This window comes from Oncorhynchus clarkii, chromosome 3, assembly GCF_045791955.1.
Source record: "Oncorhynchus clarkii lewisi isolate Uvic-CL-2024 chromosome 3, UVic_Ocla_1.0, whole genome shotgun sequence".
NCBI classification, from domain to species: domain Eukaryota; kingdom Metazoa; phylum Chordata; class Actinopteri; order Salmoniformes; family Salmonidae; genus Oncorhynchus; species Oncorhynchus clarkii.
Window position 1 is genome coordinate 80,202,786 of NC_092149.1, and position 13,981 is coordinate 80,216,766.

The 13,981-nt window shown below is 40.2% G+C and overlaps 1 protein-coding gene and 1 long non-coding RNA gene across 5 annotated transcripts; both read left to right on the top strand.

Annotated features, from left to right (window-relative positions):
• Positions 1-1,058: 1,058 nt before the first annotated feature.
• On the top strand, positions 1,059-7,394 carry LOC139406171 (protein mono-ADP-ribosyltransferase PARP15-like). Of its 4 annotated transcripts, XM_071148662.1 has the most exons (7): positions 1,085-1,380; positions 1,478-1,592; positions 3,138-3,344; positions 5,588-5,879; positions 6,027-6,172; positions 6,305-6,479; positions 6,625-7,394. In XM_071148662.1, exons 3-7 carry the CDS (start codon positions 3,306-3,308, stop codon positions 6,912-6,914), a joined length of 942 nt encoding a protein of 313 aa, XP_071004763.1. In that variant the 5' UTR covers positions 1,085-1,380; positions 1,478-1,592; positions 3,138-3,305; the 3' UTR covers positions 6,915-7,394. The 4 variants fall into 4 exon arrangements, with proteins under 4 accessions (XP_071004764.1, XP_071004762.1, XP_071004763.1 ...); XM_071148663.1 differs by lacking the exon at positions 1,478-1,592 and having other exon boundaries at positions 1,059-1,380; XM_071148661.1 differs by lacking the exons at positions 1,478-1,592; positions 3,138-3,344 and having other exon boundaries at positions 1,067-1,380.
• Positions 7,395-9,714: 2,320 nt separating this feature from the next.
• LOC139406172 (uncharacterized) lies at positions 9,715-11,554 on the top strand. Its single transcript, XR_011633939.1, has 4 exons — positions 9,715-9,808; positions 10,549-10,827; positions 11,131-11,262; positions 11,390-11,554. It is a non-coding gene; the product is annotated as an uncharacterized lncRNA (long non-coding RNA).
• The last annotated feature ends 2,427 nt before the right edge of the window (positions 11,555-13,981 follow it).

A 13,981-nucleotide genomic window follows, 5' to 3' on the forward strand; every position in this document is an offset into this window, starting at 1 on the left:
GTTGCAAACCGCAGTCTGGCTTTTTTATGGCGGTTATTGAGCAGTGGCTTCTTCCTTGCTGAGCGGCCTTACAGGTTATGTCGATATAGGACTCGTTTTACTGTAGATTTAGATACTTTTGTACCTGTTTTCTCCAGTATCTTCACAAGGTCCTTTGCTGTTGTTCTGGGATTGATTTGCACTTTTCACACCAAAGTATGTTCATCTCTAGGAGTAGGAATGCGTCTCTTTCCTAAGTGGTATGACGGCTGCGTGGTCCCATGGTGTTTATACTTGCGTACTATTGTTTGTACAGATGAACATGGTACCTTCAGGCGTTTGGAAATAGCTCCCAAGGATGAACCAGACTTGTGGCAGTCTACAATTTCTTTTTTAGGTCTTGGCTGATTTCTTTTGATTTTCCAATGATGTCAAGCAAAGAGGCACTAGGTTTGAAGGTAGGCCTTGAAATACATCCACAGGTACACCTCAAATTGACTCAAATGATGTCAATTAGCCTATCAGAATCTTCTAAAGCCATGACATCATTTTCTGGAATTTTCCAAGCTGTTTAAAGGCACAGTCTACTTTGTGTATGTAAACTTCTGACCCACTGGAATTGCGATACAGTGAAATAATCTGTCTGTAAACAATTGTTGGAATAAATGACTTGTGTCATGCACAAAGTAGATGTCCTAACCGACTTGCAAAAAAATAACGTTCCCAAAGTAAACGGCCTATTTCTCAGGACCAGATGCTAGAATATGCATATAATTGACAGATTAGGATAGAAAACACTCTAAAGTTTCCAAAACTGTCACAATATTGTCTGTGAGTATAACAGAACTGATATTGCAGGCAAAACCCTGAGGAAAATTAAACCAGGAAGTGATTTCTATTTTGAAAACTCCATGTTCCATAGCCTGACTTTGCTCCATTTAAAGGGATATCAACCAGATTCCTTTTCCTATCGCTTCCTCAAAAGTTGTTAGACATAGTTTCAGGCTTTTATTTTGAAAAATTAGCGAGAACGATAGCATCGCCTCATTGTATGGCCGGGTTCCAGCAGCGTTTTGCTTGCCGCAACAGAGTTTGGGCAGCCATTGCCTTTCCCTCTCCTACTGAAAAAGACAGTTGCGGTTGATATATTATCGATTATATATTTTAAAAACAACCTGAGGATTGATTATAAAAAACGTTTGACATGTTTCCGTGGACATTACAGAAACTATTTGGAATTTGTCTATGTTGTCTTGACCGCTCTTTCCTCTGGATTTCTGAACATAACGCGCCAAACAAACTGAGGTATTTTGGATATAAAAATAATCTGTGTGGAACAAAAGGAACATTTGTTGTGTAACTGGGAGTCTCGTGAGTGAAAACATCTGAAGATCGTCAAAGGTAAACGATTAATTAAATGAGCCCTTCACATGGTTTCACGGATATATTCATTATGAAGACAATGTTTAAACTTGACTTCTTCCTTTCTGATATTCAGACATGTAAAAGACAAGACCTCTCCCCTCTCTGGGCCACAAGTGACTTTTCCCTAGAGAAGAGAGGAAAATGCAACTGCCACTAGTATAGTCCAAAAGAAGACATTCTAATGACAAGTATAAAATGAAATAAAACATCTAATTTATCTATGTTACCTAACTAATTCTGATTCAGTTACGACAGAAGAGTAGCCTTTTCTGGATGTTTGGAGTCATACCTTGTGGGATTGGTAATTATCAGAGAACGATTTAGGGAGTCCCATTGCTTTAGGACTTGGTCAGGTGGTCTAAGCATTTCCCAGTTTAGTGTAATGGGCTAGGAGAGAGTTTAGGGCAGGTAGGGTACAGGCCGGTGCTGATGGAGAACAACAGCACCCAGCAACAGTCAACAAAGAGCTATTTGAAAGTTTAATGCTTAAAACCAGCCAATCAAATTGTTTGGGGACAGACTTGGGGAGACAAACGAGCACTAAAGGTGATCTTTGGTAAAGACTGCCACCCCCCCACCTTTGGAAGATCTGTCTTGTCGAAAAAGGTTATAACCAGAAAGGTTTACATCAGTATTCATACACTCTTCCTTAAACACGTCTCAGTAATGACCAACACATCTGGATTGGAGCTGTGAACCCACATAATCAATTGATCCATTTTAGGTAATAAGCTTCTAGTGTTAAAGTACAGGAAACCCAGCCTTTTACAAGAGCAGAAATCAGTGAAGCAGATATCAGAGCACAAGTCAGAATTGGGGCTAGCAACAGCAGATAGGCCAGGGTGTTCATGCGCATTTCCTGATATCAACAGCAGTATTAAAATCAAGGCACAGCAGAGAACAGGGAGAGCTCTGCAGTGTTGATTTATAACATTTGAATGTGCATTGTACAGCAATGTCATAAGGTAACATGAATACAAACCGGCGAGAGGTGGTTAGAATAGGATGGGAGGCAAAAAGTGTCACGTGTAATCCCTCTCCTCCGCTCTAAGTCACCAGGCTGCTCATTACGCACACTTGTCACCATCGTTACACGCACCAGCGCTTCATCAGTCTCACCTGGACTCCATCACCTGCCTTAATACCTTCCCTATATATGTCACTCCCTTTGGTTTCTTTCCCGGGCTATATTGTTTCTATTTCAGTTTCATGTCTGTGCTTTGTTCGTTTTTTCTTGTTTTTGTATTATGTTTAGTTTATTTATTCAATTATTCACTCTCTGAACTTGCTTCCCGACTCCCAGCGCACACGTTACAAAAACTATATGTAACCAATAGAGAGTCAGAGTCCTGAGTGTGGGAACAGACATAGTCTGTCCCACGGATGGGTAAACAAGAAAGTTCATGGTCAACAAAGCATGCAGGAGTCATGAAGCAAATAGCAAAATAGCAAAATGCACAAGATAAAAAAAATATAGAACAACGGGGGGCTTCAAAGGCCTCTGGATTTGGGTAGGGTAGGCTGTAAGAGACACCTGCCATTTATTGGGCTCAAAGGCTTCGACACCTCTCACTTCACACCTCAGTGCTAATTGAAGTTGGATCTGGTCTGTCCGAGCAAACTTGCATTATTAAGCATTTAGTTCCCATAAAATAAAATATGTCATTGTAATATACTTTCTTTTTTATATATATATTTTTTATTCTTCCTCTTGGCTTTCAAAATAACATCAGACAAAGAGTTTCTCACTCAGATGAAGGCCATAGTCAATGATCTCATGATGAAATGGTTGCCACCGTGCACGCCCAGTTGACTGACCAAGACAAGACGAGGAAGCTCATGGAAAGTGCAACGAGCAGCACCGGGGCTGCTGAGAACCTGGTTCAAGACCCTTTTAAATCATGAGAAACCTGACCTGTTTGCTAAAAAAACTTGAAGAGGTCAATTGTTATTTCTTATGGTTTCTGTCTTTATGCTTTTATGTGACATTCCATTTGATCTTTTTAATTGAGACAATTCAGGACAATTCATTTTTGGGATACAATTCATTCTGTTTGTAAGAAATTATAAAAACAATCAAGCAAGCTGTTTTGAATATTTTGATCATGTTTCTGGACAATCCAAAAATAAAAAGTCAAATGAAATCTGAAGACATGACGCTGCTCTGCATTTGTATGAAAGGTTGTTGCTTAACCCGGTTGACAATTCTAACTTCCAAGAAGAAGAGGTAAAATACATTTCATTAATATCCATAGATGTATACACTTAAAGAGTTGGACTTTTACACACATTAAAGTAATAATACATAGTTACTACAGTAATTACCTCAACTTCTGCAATGAACATGTTGAGTTCTACTAGTATGTGCAAATCTAGCATACTCCACAAACATATTCAAGGTATTACAGTTTTCTCAAGGTGGCCATTTTAGCAGTGTGCTGTGAGTATTCTTTTTTTTCATTTAACCTTTGTGCACCTAATAGGTTGGAAAATGCACCCCCAAAAAAGAAAGTGCCTGAACTAGACCAATATGTTTTTCTGAAACTTAAACATGTCAATTTGCTGATAGAATACTACAAAATTCAAAGTGTATACTTTTCCCCCCCAAATGTTATGAGGTCCAAAAGGCAGCTTTTGTTGTACAAATGACCGAGCCCCAAAACGTTGGTGCTAAGCATGCTCAAGTGCAGAGCCAGCTAGCCCTGGGCTAAGGCTGGTGCTAGCCCACTTTACAATGTGCGTGAACATTCACTTAGCCCCAGGCTAAGGTGCAGTGTGAATGCGCCTTAAATAGATGGCTCTGGAACACTGTATTGCAACACCTATTGTGTGTCCGTCAGGCATCACCTCTATGACCCTCCTAACCTGTGAACACAAAACATGAGACAACACTCTATGGCTAAAGTCTTGACGGTGCTTCTCTGCTGTTGGCTATAAGTCCTTCCTGAACCAGGAAGAACATCTATTACTTAAGTAAAAGTGAAAGTTAATCACTTGTCCGCCTCTGCAATTTCCTGCCTGCCACGTTTGAAAGCTGTGTTGACTGTTAGAATCAACACCCTCAAAGTTTGCAGTTTATTCCACATCCTGTTCTGAGACATGGCTAATCGTGAAGTAAGTTATTTTCCTTCTTCTGCGTCCTAGTTGTAAGTTATTTTCCTTCTTCTGCGTCCTCGTTGTAAGTTATTTTCCTTCTTCTGCGTCCTAGTTGTAAGTTATTTTCCTTCTTCTGCGTCCTCGTTGTAAGTTATTTTCCTTCTTCTGGGTCCTAGTTGTAAGTTATTTTCCTTCTTCTGCGTCCTCGTTGTAAGTTATTTTCCTTCTTCTGGGTCCTAGTTGTAAGTTATTTTCCTTCTTCTGGGTCCTAGTTGTAAGTTATTTTCCTTCTTCTGCGTCCTAGTTGTAAGTTATTTTCCTTCTTCTGCGTCCTAGTTGTAAGTTATTTTCCTTCTTCTGCGTCCTAGTTGTAAGTTATTTTCCTTCTTCTGCGTCCTCGTTGTAAGTTATTTTCCTTCTTCTGGGTCCTAGTTGTAAGTTATTTTCCTTCTTCTGGCTCCTAGTTGTAAGTTATTTTCCTTCTTCTGCGTCCTCGTTGTAAGTTATTTTCCCTCTTCTGCGTCTGTAACTAAAAGGAATTCAAAGGGCTAGAACACCCAAATCACTATATTACAACTTGGTTTTCATTACTCTGTAAGTAGTTTAGAGACTGAAATCCATGCTTTGGTTTTGTGTACATGGTCACAGTCTCTTTGTATCATTTGTGAGCCAAAACTATTGAAAGTCAATATCCTCAATAGGAGCAGTTTATGCTCTTCATGTCCAAATCATTTTTAAGTACCATTGCTTGAGCAACAGTAGACAAACATTTTTAGACACTTGATGATAATTTTGATACGAAACGCAAAACATTATTTATATTGGAGATATTGACTTGCTTTGTTTTTGGTACAGAAATGCTAAAAAGAGACTATGGCTAGGTACACAAAACCAAAGCAGGGATTGCTTTCTTACATTCTCCGTAAACTGCTTACAACCTTGTAATTTGGACTTAAACCTGTGTGTTGTACACGGCCATGCCAGAGCTTTGGCGGGACAGGTGCTCAAAGTAACAGAAGTTCAATTACTATCAGACTATAAATATTATTTCACAGCTGAAACATATCCTTTTTTATCGTTTTTTTAGGTTTCTGGAATGGAGAATATTATAACAAATAAGATGAAACTCATTGACTGGCTTCGAGTGGATCCAATGTACATTCTTCAACATCTGCATTGTAAAGGCATTATCAAAGACAGGGAGTATCAAAGCCTTATGAGTGTCCCAGAGCCGGAGAATAAAGTCATCAAACTGCTCGATAAGATCATTGGCAAAAAGGAAATTACATGTCGCCAGTTCCTTGATACTCTCAAAGAACGTGATGTGATTGAAATGTATCCGCTACTTCAGCAGTGGATAACCACCTTAGACTTACCAGGTACTATGATCTTACATATTACTTGACTCTGTACTCAGAGCTTTATATGGAAAGTGGAGACAGGTGTGATGTAAAGAAATATTTTTAAAAAGCCTCCTGTAATGAAGTCTTTATTGGCCCTATGACTGATCTTCTATTGTTGTTCAGCTCAACAGGATAACCTCCCTCAGCATTGGGATACCAAGCCAGCCACCTCCCCTGTCCAGCTCTACCCCATCCATCCAGGAAGCCCAGAGTATGATGAAGTCCTGAGCCTGTTCCGGAATACTTGTCCAGACAATGAAATTAAAAAAGTAGCTATTTTCCAAAAGTGACTTCCTATGTCCTTATAACTGTAACTGTGCAGCTGTATGTAAATCAAGGTATTGGAAGTTATTGAATTTCTTGCCAATTTATGTAATATTAGTTTTGTCTCCTTCCCTTAGATTGAAAGGGTCCAGAACCCAAACTTGTGGAAAAGCTTCGAGATCAAGAAAAAAGACATCAGTGACAGGAATGATCGCTTTCTGAATGAGAGACGTCTTTTCCACGGAACCAGTCACACAAACGTAGCTCACATCAACGACCACGGGTTCAATCGGAGCTACGCTGGAAAAAATGGTAAGATATGCCAGTGGATAAACTCCAAACCAGAAAAGTCTTGCCTCAAGTTGAACTGTATATAACATCTCAAGAATCCTTATATTGAACTGGTTTCTCTCTTCTATGTTAATAGTGTCATAACTGTGTCATAATCTTTCTGCAGATGCACTGTATGGAAATGGCACCTACTTTGCAGTCAATGCCAGCTACTCTGCTAAGGATGAATTCTCCAAGCCAGATGGCGAAGGGAGGAAGTTGATGTACTTGTGTCGTGTTCTGACTGGACACTTCATAAAGGGAGAACGAGGGATGATAGAACCTCCATTTAAAGAAGGATCAGATATTCGGCGCTACGATAGTACGACAAACGAGCAAACTGATCCAACAGAGTTCGTAGTCTTCCACGACTGTCAGGCATATCCAGAGTACCTGATCACTTTCTTAAGGGGCTAGAGCAACTGTTATAACTCAAAACCACTCTTGGAAATTCATGGTTAAAATCTAATTTTGAGAACAGCAAAAATAGCCAAAAGAAGTGACAGTTAGTATGTTGAAAGTACTGCATCAACGCCTTGATTTTCTAGATTTAAATCTGTTATTTCCATTGTCATAATATAATTATTGATTTACTGTATGTCCTATAATCTAACAGATTGCACCTTTTAAACAGCAATCTTATTCAAATATCTTCACAGGGACCATTTTTAGCAGTGCACATATTAGGGTGGGCTGTTGGGATTTTATTTATATACAATGGTTCTAACATGGTAGCTTTTAATAAAGCTCAACTAACATATCTTTGTTTGCCAGTGTTTCTTTTATGACACATATTAGTCATTCCATTAAATATCCTAGATTTGTAGAGGACATTTTTGTAAAACCATAATTTTATATGACTCATATTTCCATTAAATATAAAAGATGTGTAATTAAGTCGTGTTTTGTGTGATTGTGTAGAATACGTACATGTAACCCAAACACATTTCCATTGTGATAATTGCATTGTTACTGTATCTGTGTTTCATATCATAAACACGTCTCACCCTGCAAGAGATACAATTTCAGGAAGATGAAGCCATCATTTGAATTAAACCTGTTAGACCACCAAAACATTCATTCCCTCAGGGACGTACGTACATGCTGTATGTAGCCTAATCTAGTCTCACTGTAGCAGACCTACTGTATGTCTACTGCACATTATTTATGAAAACAGAAGAAAAATAATTACTGAATAGATGTTTAATAGCTGTGTTGAACGACTACAAAACCACGATGGCTCACACATCAACAGCTCATCCTTTTACAAAGCCAAATATGTCACAGCTAGGCAGCTGCTATAGATCCTGACCATGAGTTGTTTTATCTGTACTGGTAAATCCTACATTTTTTAAACAGTTGATTTAGCTGTATTAAGGTGACTTAAATAGACACAACAATGATATTAGTCCGTTGAAATACAACTTTTGTGGTTTTAAACCATGAGAAGTGTTGTGGTGTGTAAGGTTTTAAACCACTAGAGGTGTTGTTGTGGAGTGTATGTTTTTAAACCACCAGAGGTCCATAGAGTCAAAGGTCTGCTTTGTATTTCATAAACAAAACAAAAAGGTTAGAAATTCCGTAAGATCTTGTTGTTAAAAGCGTTTTTTAATTGTGACCGAAAAAAACATTTATAGTGTGGACACATCTTTTCAATGACCATGATGACCCCTTGAATACTGTGTGAAATTACTGTCCTGAAGCTCAGTGTCTCTAAAACATGATATCCATTGTCAACACTGCACATAGTCATTATTGTACATCTCTAGTTTAAAGCCTATATATGTTATATATGTAAGGGATGATAAATATATACAAGGGACACGACCCTAGCGCGGAAGATGCGGGTAGCTGGGATGTAGCGCACCGGGCTGTGAACGCACACTGGAGACACCGTGCGCTCCACCGCATAACACGGTGCCTGACCAGTACCACGCTTCTCCCCACGGTAAGCACGGGTAGTTGGCTCAGGTCTATAACCCGACTCCGCCAATATCCCCGTGTGCCCCCCCAAAATTGTTTTGGGGGGCTGCCTCTCAAGGAATCCTTGCTAGCTGTGTTCCCTCGTAACGATGGGCCCCTTTACCAGCTGCCTCCGCCTTCCTAGCTGCCTCCACCTGTTCCCATGGAAGGCGATCCCTTCCGGCCAGGATCTCCTCCCATGTCCAGGATCCTTTTCCGTCCAGGATGTCCTCCCATGTCCAGTCATCCTGAAGACGCTGCTCCTCCTTATCACGCTGCTTGGTCCTTTGGTGGTGGGAAGTTCTGTCACGGCCGACATGGGAAGAGGTGGACCAAAGCACAGCGCGGTGAGCGTACATTGTCCTTTTATTCAAAATGTTGTCGCCAACAAAAACAACCGTGAAGCTTACAAGGGCTATAGTGCCCCTAACAAAAGACAACTTCCCACAACTAACAAAGGGAAAAAGACTGCCTAAGTATGATTCCCAATCAGAGACAACGATAGACAGCTGTCCCTGATTGAGAACCATACCCGGCCAAAACATAGAAATATAGAATATAGAATGCCCACCCAAATCACACCCTGACCTAACCAAATAGAGATAAAAATGCTCTCTAGGGTCAGGGCGTGACAGTGTGACTCATCCTCTATTAAACATCACCTCCACTGATATAACAAGAGTCAGCTCTTATGACCAAACTCTGTCTCGTCTATCAGCTTCAATCTGCCCCTGCGTGTTCCTCTGAATTCAGTTCCTATGTGTCAGTATTGAATGTCAAGAGGCTGCAGTGTAATTCTGTAGATTGGATCACTAAGGAATTTAACAATGATTTGACAGGTAAATTGATTTGCCAGAGTTTACTCTGCTAGATGGTCTTTTGCTATTTTCTCATTCCTGACTGGGAAGGAAAGAAGGAGTCAAATCCAGAAATGTGATTGAGATTGCATGTAAATTCACAGGAATGGGGGGGGGGTCCACCACACCATGAGTACAGGAGCCTGTCAACATGGACACAAAATTGCCCTTTCTGTGTCAATTCATGTTATTACAATGCCTACAGGTAGTTTTGAACATCCTACTGTATTCATCTGTTGAACACAAACATGGTGAAACGTAATAATGAATCTTAGTTTCACTTCACACATAACAAAACGTGCATTTCGATAGGCTGCACCCTTACAGGCCCGCACGTGTAATTGGCTATACTGACATAAAGGAAGTACGTTTCTCGCATTTCTGTCAGTAAGCGCTCGTTTGCATCAGCCACATAGTTTGTCAGTACGGAAAGTTGAAACGTATCCACATTTTCGTTAACTACCAGATCCTGCTCTGTTAAACATCTTGTTGGTAAGTTTACCTTCCTGTTCTGCAGTCTAGAAACTGAGTTGTGTGAGATATGGCTGCTCCCGCTCTTTTGAACACCAGCTGGTGTTCGTCTAGTTTACGGGACTCTATACTTCTCTCATTCCACCTCTCTCACCAAAACGGAAGTGCTTGTACTTTCTCATTCTTCCACAGATACAGCTTATCAACAAAAGTCTATTCCTTTTGTCTTTCGTAGATGTTGTACAGTTTGTAATGGCATGAAATGTTCCTTAAAGAAAATATTCACCCATTTTGAATCATATGATGCAACTCGTCATACCGGCTGTATGTCTGCCTGTTTGAACTCAGATACACATGAAAACATTAAATCATCCTGGGACATCGCTCAGAGATGTACAAAAATGATATAACATTCAACATGGGTGATTATTTCCTTTAAGTGTATTAAAACAGTAATGATATCAAATATACATCAAATATACTGTATGTCTTGAATAGGGAAAGTAAAAACTACATTAGAGCAGACTACATTACAATGAGCCCAATGATTACATCGGACAACCCTTTCATAGTGCACTCAGGTAATATATTCTGTACAGTATTAGGATCGCTTCTATCGAACTGTTGACTGTTGTTTTATTGTCACTCATCTTTGATAGCTTTTTCAGACAAGATAATGATATGTTTATATAGTTAGTTGAGTAGTTTACAGTATATATCATACATTTTGTTCCATTCCTTACTGTATGCATCTCTTGTAGACATTTAGACAATGGAATTTCTGAAGTCAAAGCAGACGGAACTGGTCCAGTGGTTATCAACAGACCCTGAGTATATCATTGAAAAGTGTGAGGATATTTTATCAGTTAAACAAGGAAAAGCTGTTTCCAGCCAAGCCACTGCTGCGGAGAAGATTTGCCTTCTTTTGAATGAAATCATGAAAAACGGGGAGGGTGCATGTGAGGAGTTCAATGAGATTCTGCAGAAAGAGAAGGCACATTATCCAGGCCTTCAACAGCATTTCAGCAAGAACACACAAGGTGAAGTAGCAGTATTACATTAACATTTGTAGTGATTAAAGACATTTAAGCACTTCACAGCGGTTATTAGAAAACATATATTTAAAATGTTTGTCATGTAGCAGACACTTATCCAGAGTGACTTATGGGAGCAATTAGTGTTCAGTGAATCGCTCAAGGGCACATCGGCACATTTTTCACCTAGTAGGCTCAGTGTATGTGTTTTACTATACAGAATATAAAATGCAATGGTCAGGTTTGTCAGGCCAGTGTCATGGCATACAAAAGGTCATCATCTAACAAGGCAATAACCCATTTGTTTAGAAGTGTCATTCAGCACAACGGTTTACGCGGATTGCAACAGCACTGTTGATTCCCGAATAGTTACCAGGAACCGAATTAAAAAGGACTTGATCATACATAAAACCATCCAAGCAGGAGGGGTGAATCCATCTGGTGAGTGCTACTATGAATAAGCTTACATGGTCATTCTAATGAAGTTGTGTTGCTTACTAACAGACAGCCCCATAAGAAGAGCCTGAGACAATTGTATAGTTACTTGGACACAAAATGTATCTTTCAGGAGTGAACCTCAGCCAACCACCCCCAAATGCAAATGTGGTTGCAATCAACAACAGTCATATCTCTGCTGACATGATAACGGACTGTGACATCGATGGCAACCTCAATTTGTCTTGGACACAGGCCCCACCTCCAGCCCCAGTCCATCAAGCCTCACAGTGTCCAGGTAAACTATTTAGGCAAGTTTTGTCTTCACAGATCTCAACCTGAGCTGTAGCTGTGTTAGAGAGCAGGGGCCTCATAACTGTTGTGTACATTTTACACTAAATATCTGCATGCACCATTTCTGAAAAGAAAACAAATATTGAGATGTATAAACTGGGCGCATGTCATACATACACATATTTCTTGTTATCAATCACAGCTGTCGTACTGTGTGCGGGACTGTGTGCGGGAACAAGCATTATAACTTTGCCTGAAAAAGGTCCATCCCTCACACAAAACAACCTGTGAACACATTATTAAGTCAATAAAGAAAGAATAATCCTAATGAAACTGGATCAAATGAAGTCATGAATGTGTCTCGATATTGCACTGACAAACAGCTTAGTCTTACCCGTAAACCAATCTGTTGCCATTATACTTCAAAAGGTGAACTTATTTGCAATCGTTTACTTTTGTATGGCTAAAGTTGACAGTTCTTCTCTGCTATTGGCTATAAGTCCTTCCTGAACCAGGAAGAACATCTATTACTAAAGTCAAAGTGAAAGTTAATTACTAGTCAGCCTCTGCCATTTTGTGCCTGCCACATTTAACATTTTACAAGTTGACTGTTAGAATCGACACACTCAAAGTTTGAAGTTTATTCCACATCCTGTACTGAGACATGGCTATTCGTGTAGTAAGCTATTTTCCTCCTCTGTGTGCTAGTAGTAAGTTAGTTTCCTCTTGTGCAACTGTAACTAAGAGAAAGTCAAAGAGAGAATTCACCCAAATCACAAAATTACACCTTGGTTTCCTTACTCTGTAAGCAGTTTAAAGACAGTAATCCATGCTTTGGTTTTGTGTGCCTGGCCAAATTCTCTTTTTATCAGTTGTGTGTCAAAACTAATGCAAATCAACATCCTCAATATGAGCATTTTACACGCTTCATGTCCAAGTCATTTTGTTTATTGAACCTTTATTTAACTAGACAAGTCAGATAAGAACATATTCTTATTTACATTGATGGCCTAGGAACAGTGGGTTAACTACTTTTTTCAGGGGCAGAACGACAGATCTTTACCTTGTCAGCTCAGGGATTTGATGTAGCAACCTTTCGGTTACTGGCCCAACCCTCTAACACCTAGGCTACCTGCCGCCCCAGCAGGTAGACTAGTAACCGACAGGTAGCCTAGTAACATTGCTTGAGCGACAGTAACCAAACAATTTTAGACACTTGCTGATGATTTGGACACAAAACGCAGAAATATTGCAATATTGGGGATATTGACTTGCATTGTTTTTGGGACACATGCTAAAAAGAGACTATGGCTCAGTACACAAAACCAAAACACGTTTTTTTTAGTTCTCCGTAATGGAATTTATAGTTACAAATAAGGTGAAACTCATTGACTGGCTTCAAGTAGATCCATCCTTCAATCTTCAACGTCTGCATTGTAAAGGCATTATCAAAGACAGGGAGTAGCTAGCTGCTAGCTAGCTGCTATCCGTGTGACAGTCGGCTTTCGTCGATTCCGGAGCAAACATTGATTGTTCCGGTGCTAGCCAGCTCCGCCAATCACTCCTGAGTTCCATCATTCACTCCTGGGCTGCAGTCACCTATCCGGACTCGTTTCACTGCCTACGCGGAGCCCCACCGGGCCTTCACAACTGGACTGCCGACGTTATCTACCTGAATGAGATCCGGCTGGCTCCTCTGTCGCGACGTTACCTGAACGCCCATCTGCGGCCCGCTAACCGTTAGCTGTCTTACCGGCTGCTATCTGAATAGACAATCGGACAATTTTTTTTTTTTATTATTACTATGTTTACTTCTCGGGCCTCTATAACTATATCTATTGTTCTTATTTTTGTTGTTGTTGTGTGATTTGGATTAATCCCCTCTACCACACGGAACCCCACTAATCTACTGACCGAACGCAAGAGGTGGCTAACAACAGACTCCATCCTATGCTAGCTTGCTACCGGTTGGCCTGGCTAGCTGTCTAAATCGCCGTGACCCTCAACCAACCTCTCCACTCACTGGACCCTTTTGATCACTCGACTAAGCATGCCTCTCCTTAATGTCAATATGTCTTGTCCATTGCTGTTCTGGTTAGTGTTTATTGGCTTATTTCACTGTAGAGCCTCTAGTCCTGCTCACTATACCTTATCCAACCTATTAGTTCCACCACCCACACATGCAATGACATCTCCTGGTTTCAATGATGTTTCTAGAGACAATATCTCTCTCTTCATCACTCAATACCTAGGTTTACCTCCACTGTATTCACATCCTACCTTACCTTTGTCTGTACATTATACCTTGATGCTATTTTATCGCCCCCAGAAACCTCCTTTTACTCTCTGTTCCAGACGTTCTAGACGACCAATTCTTATTGCTTTTAGCCGCACCCTTATTCTACTCCTCCTATGTTCCTCTGGCGATGTA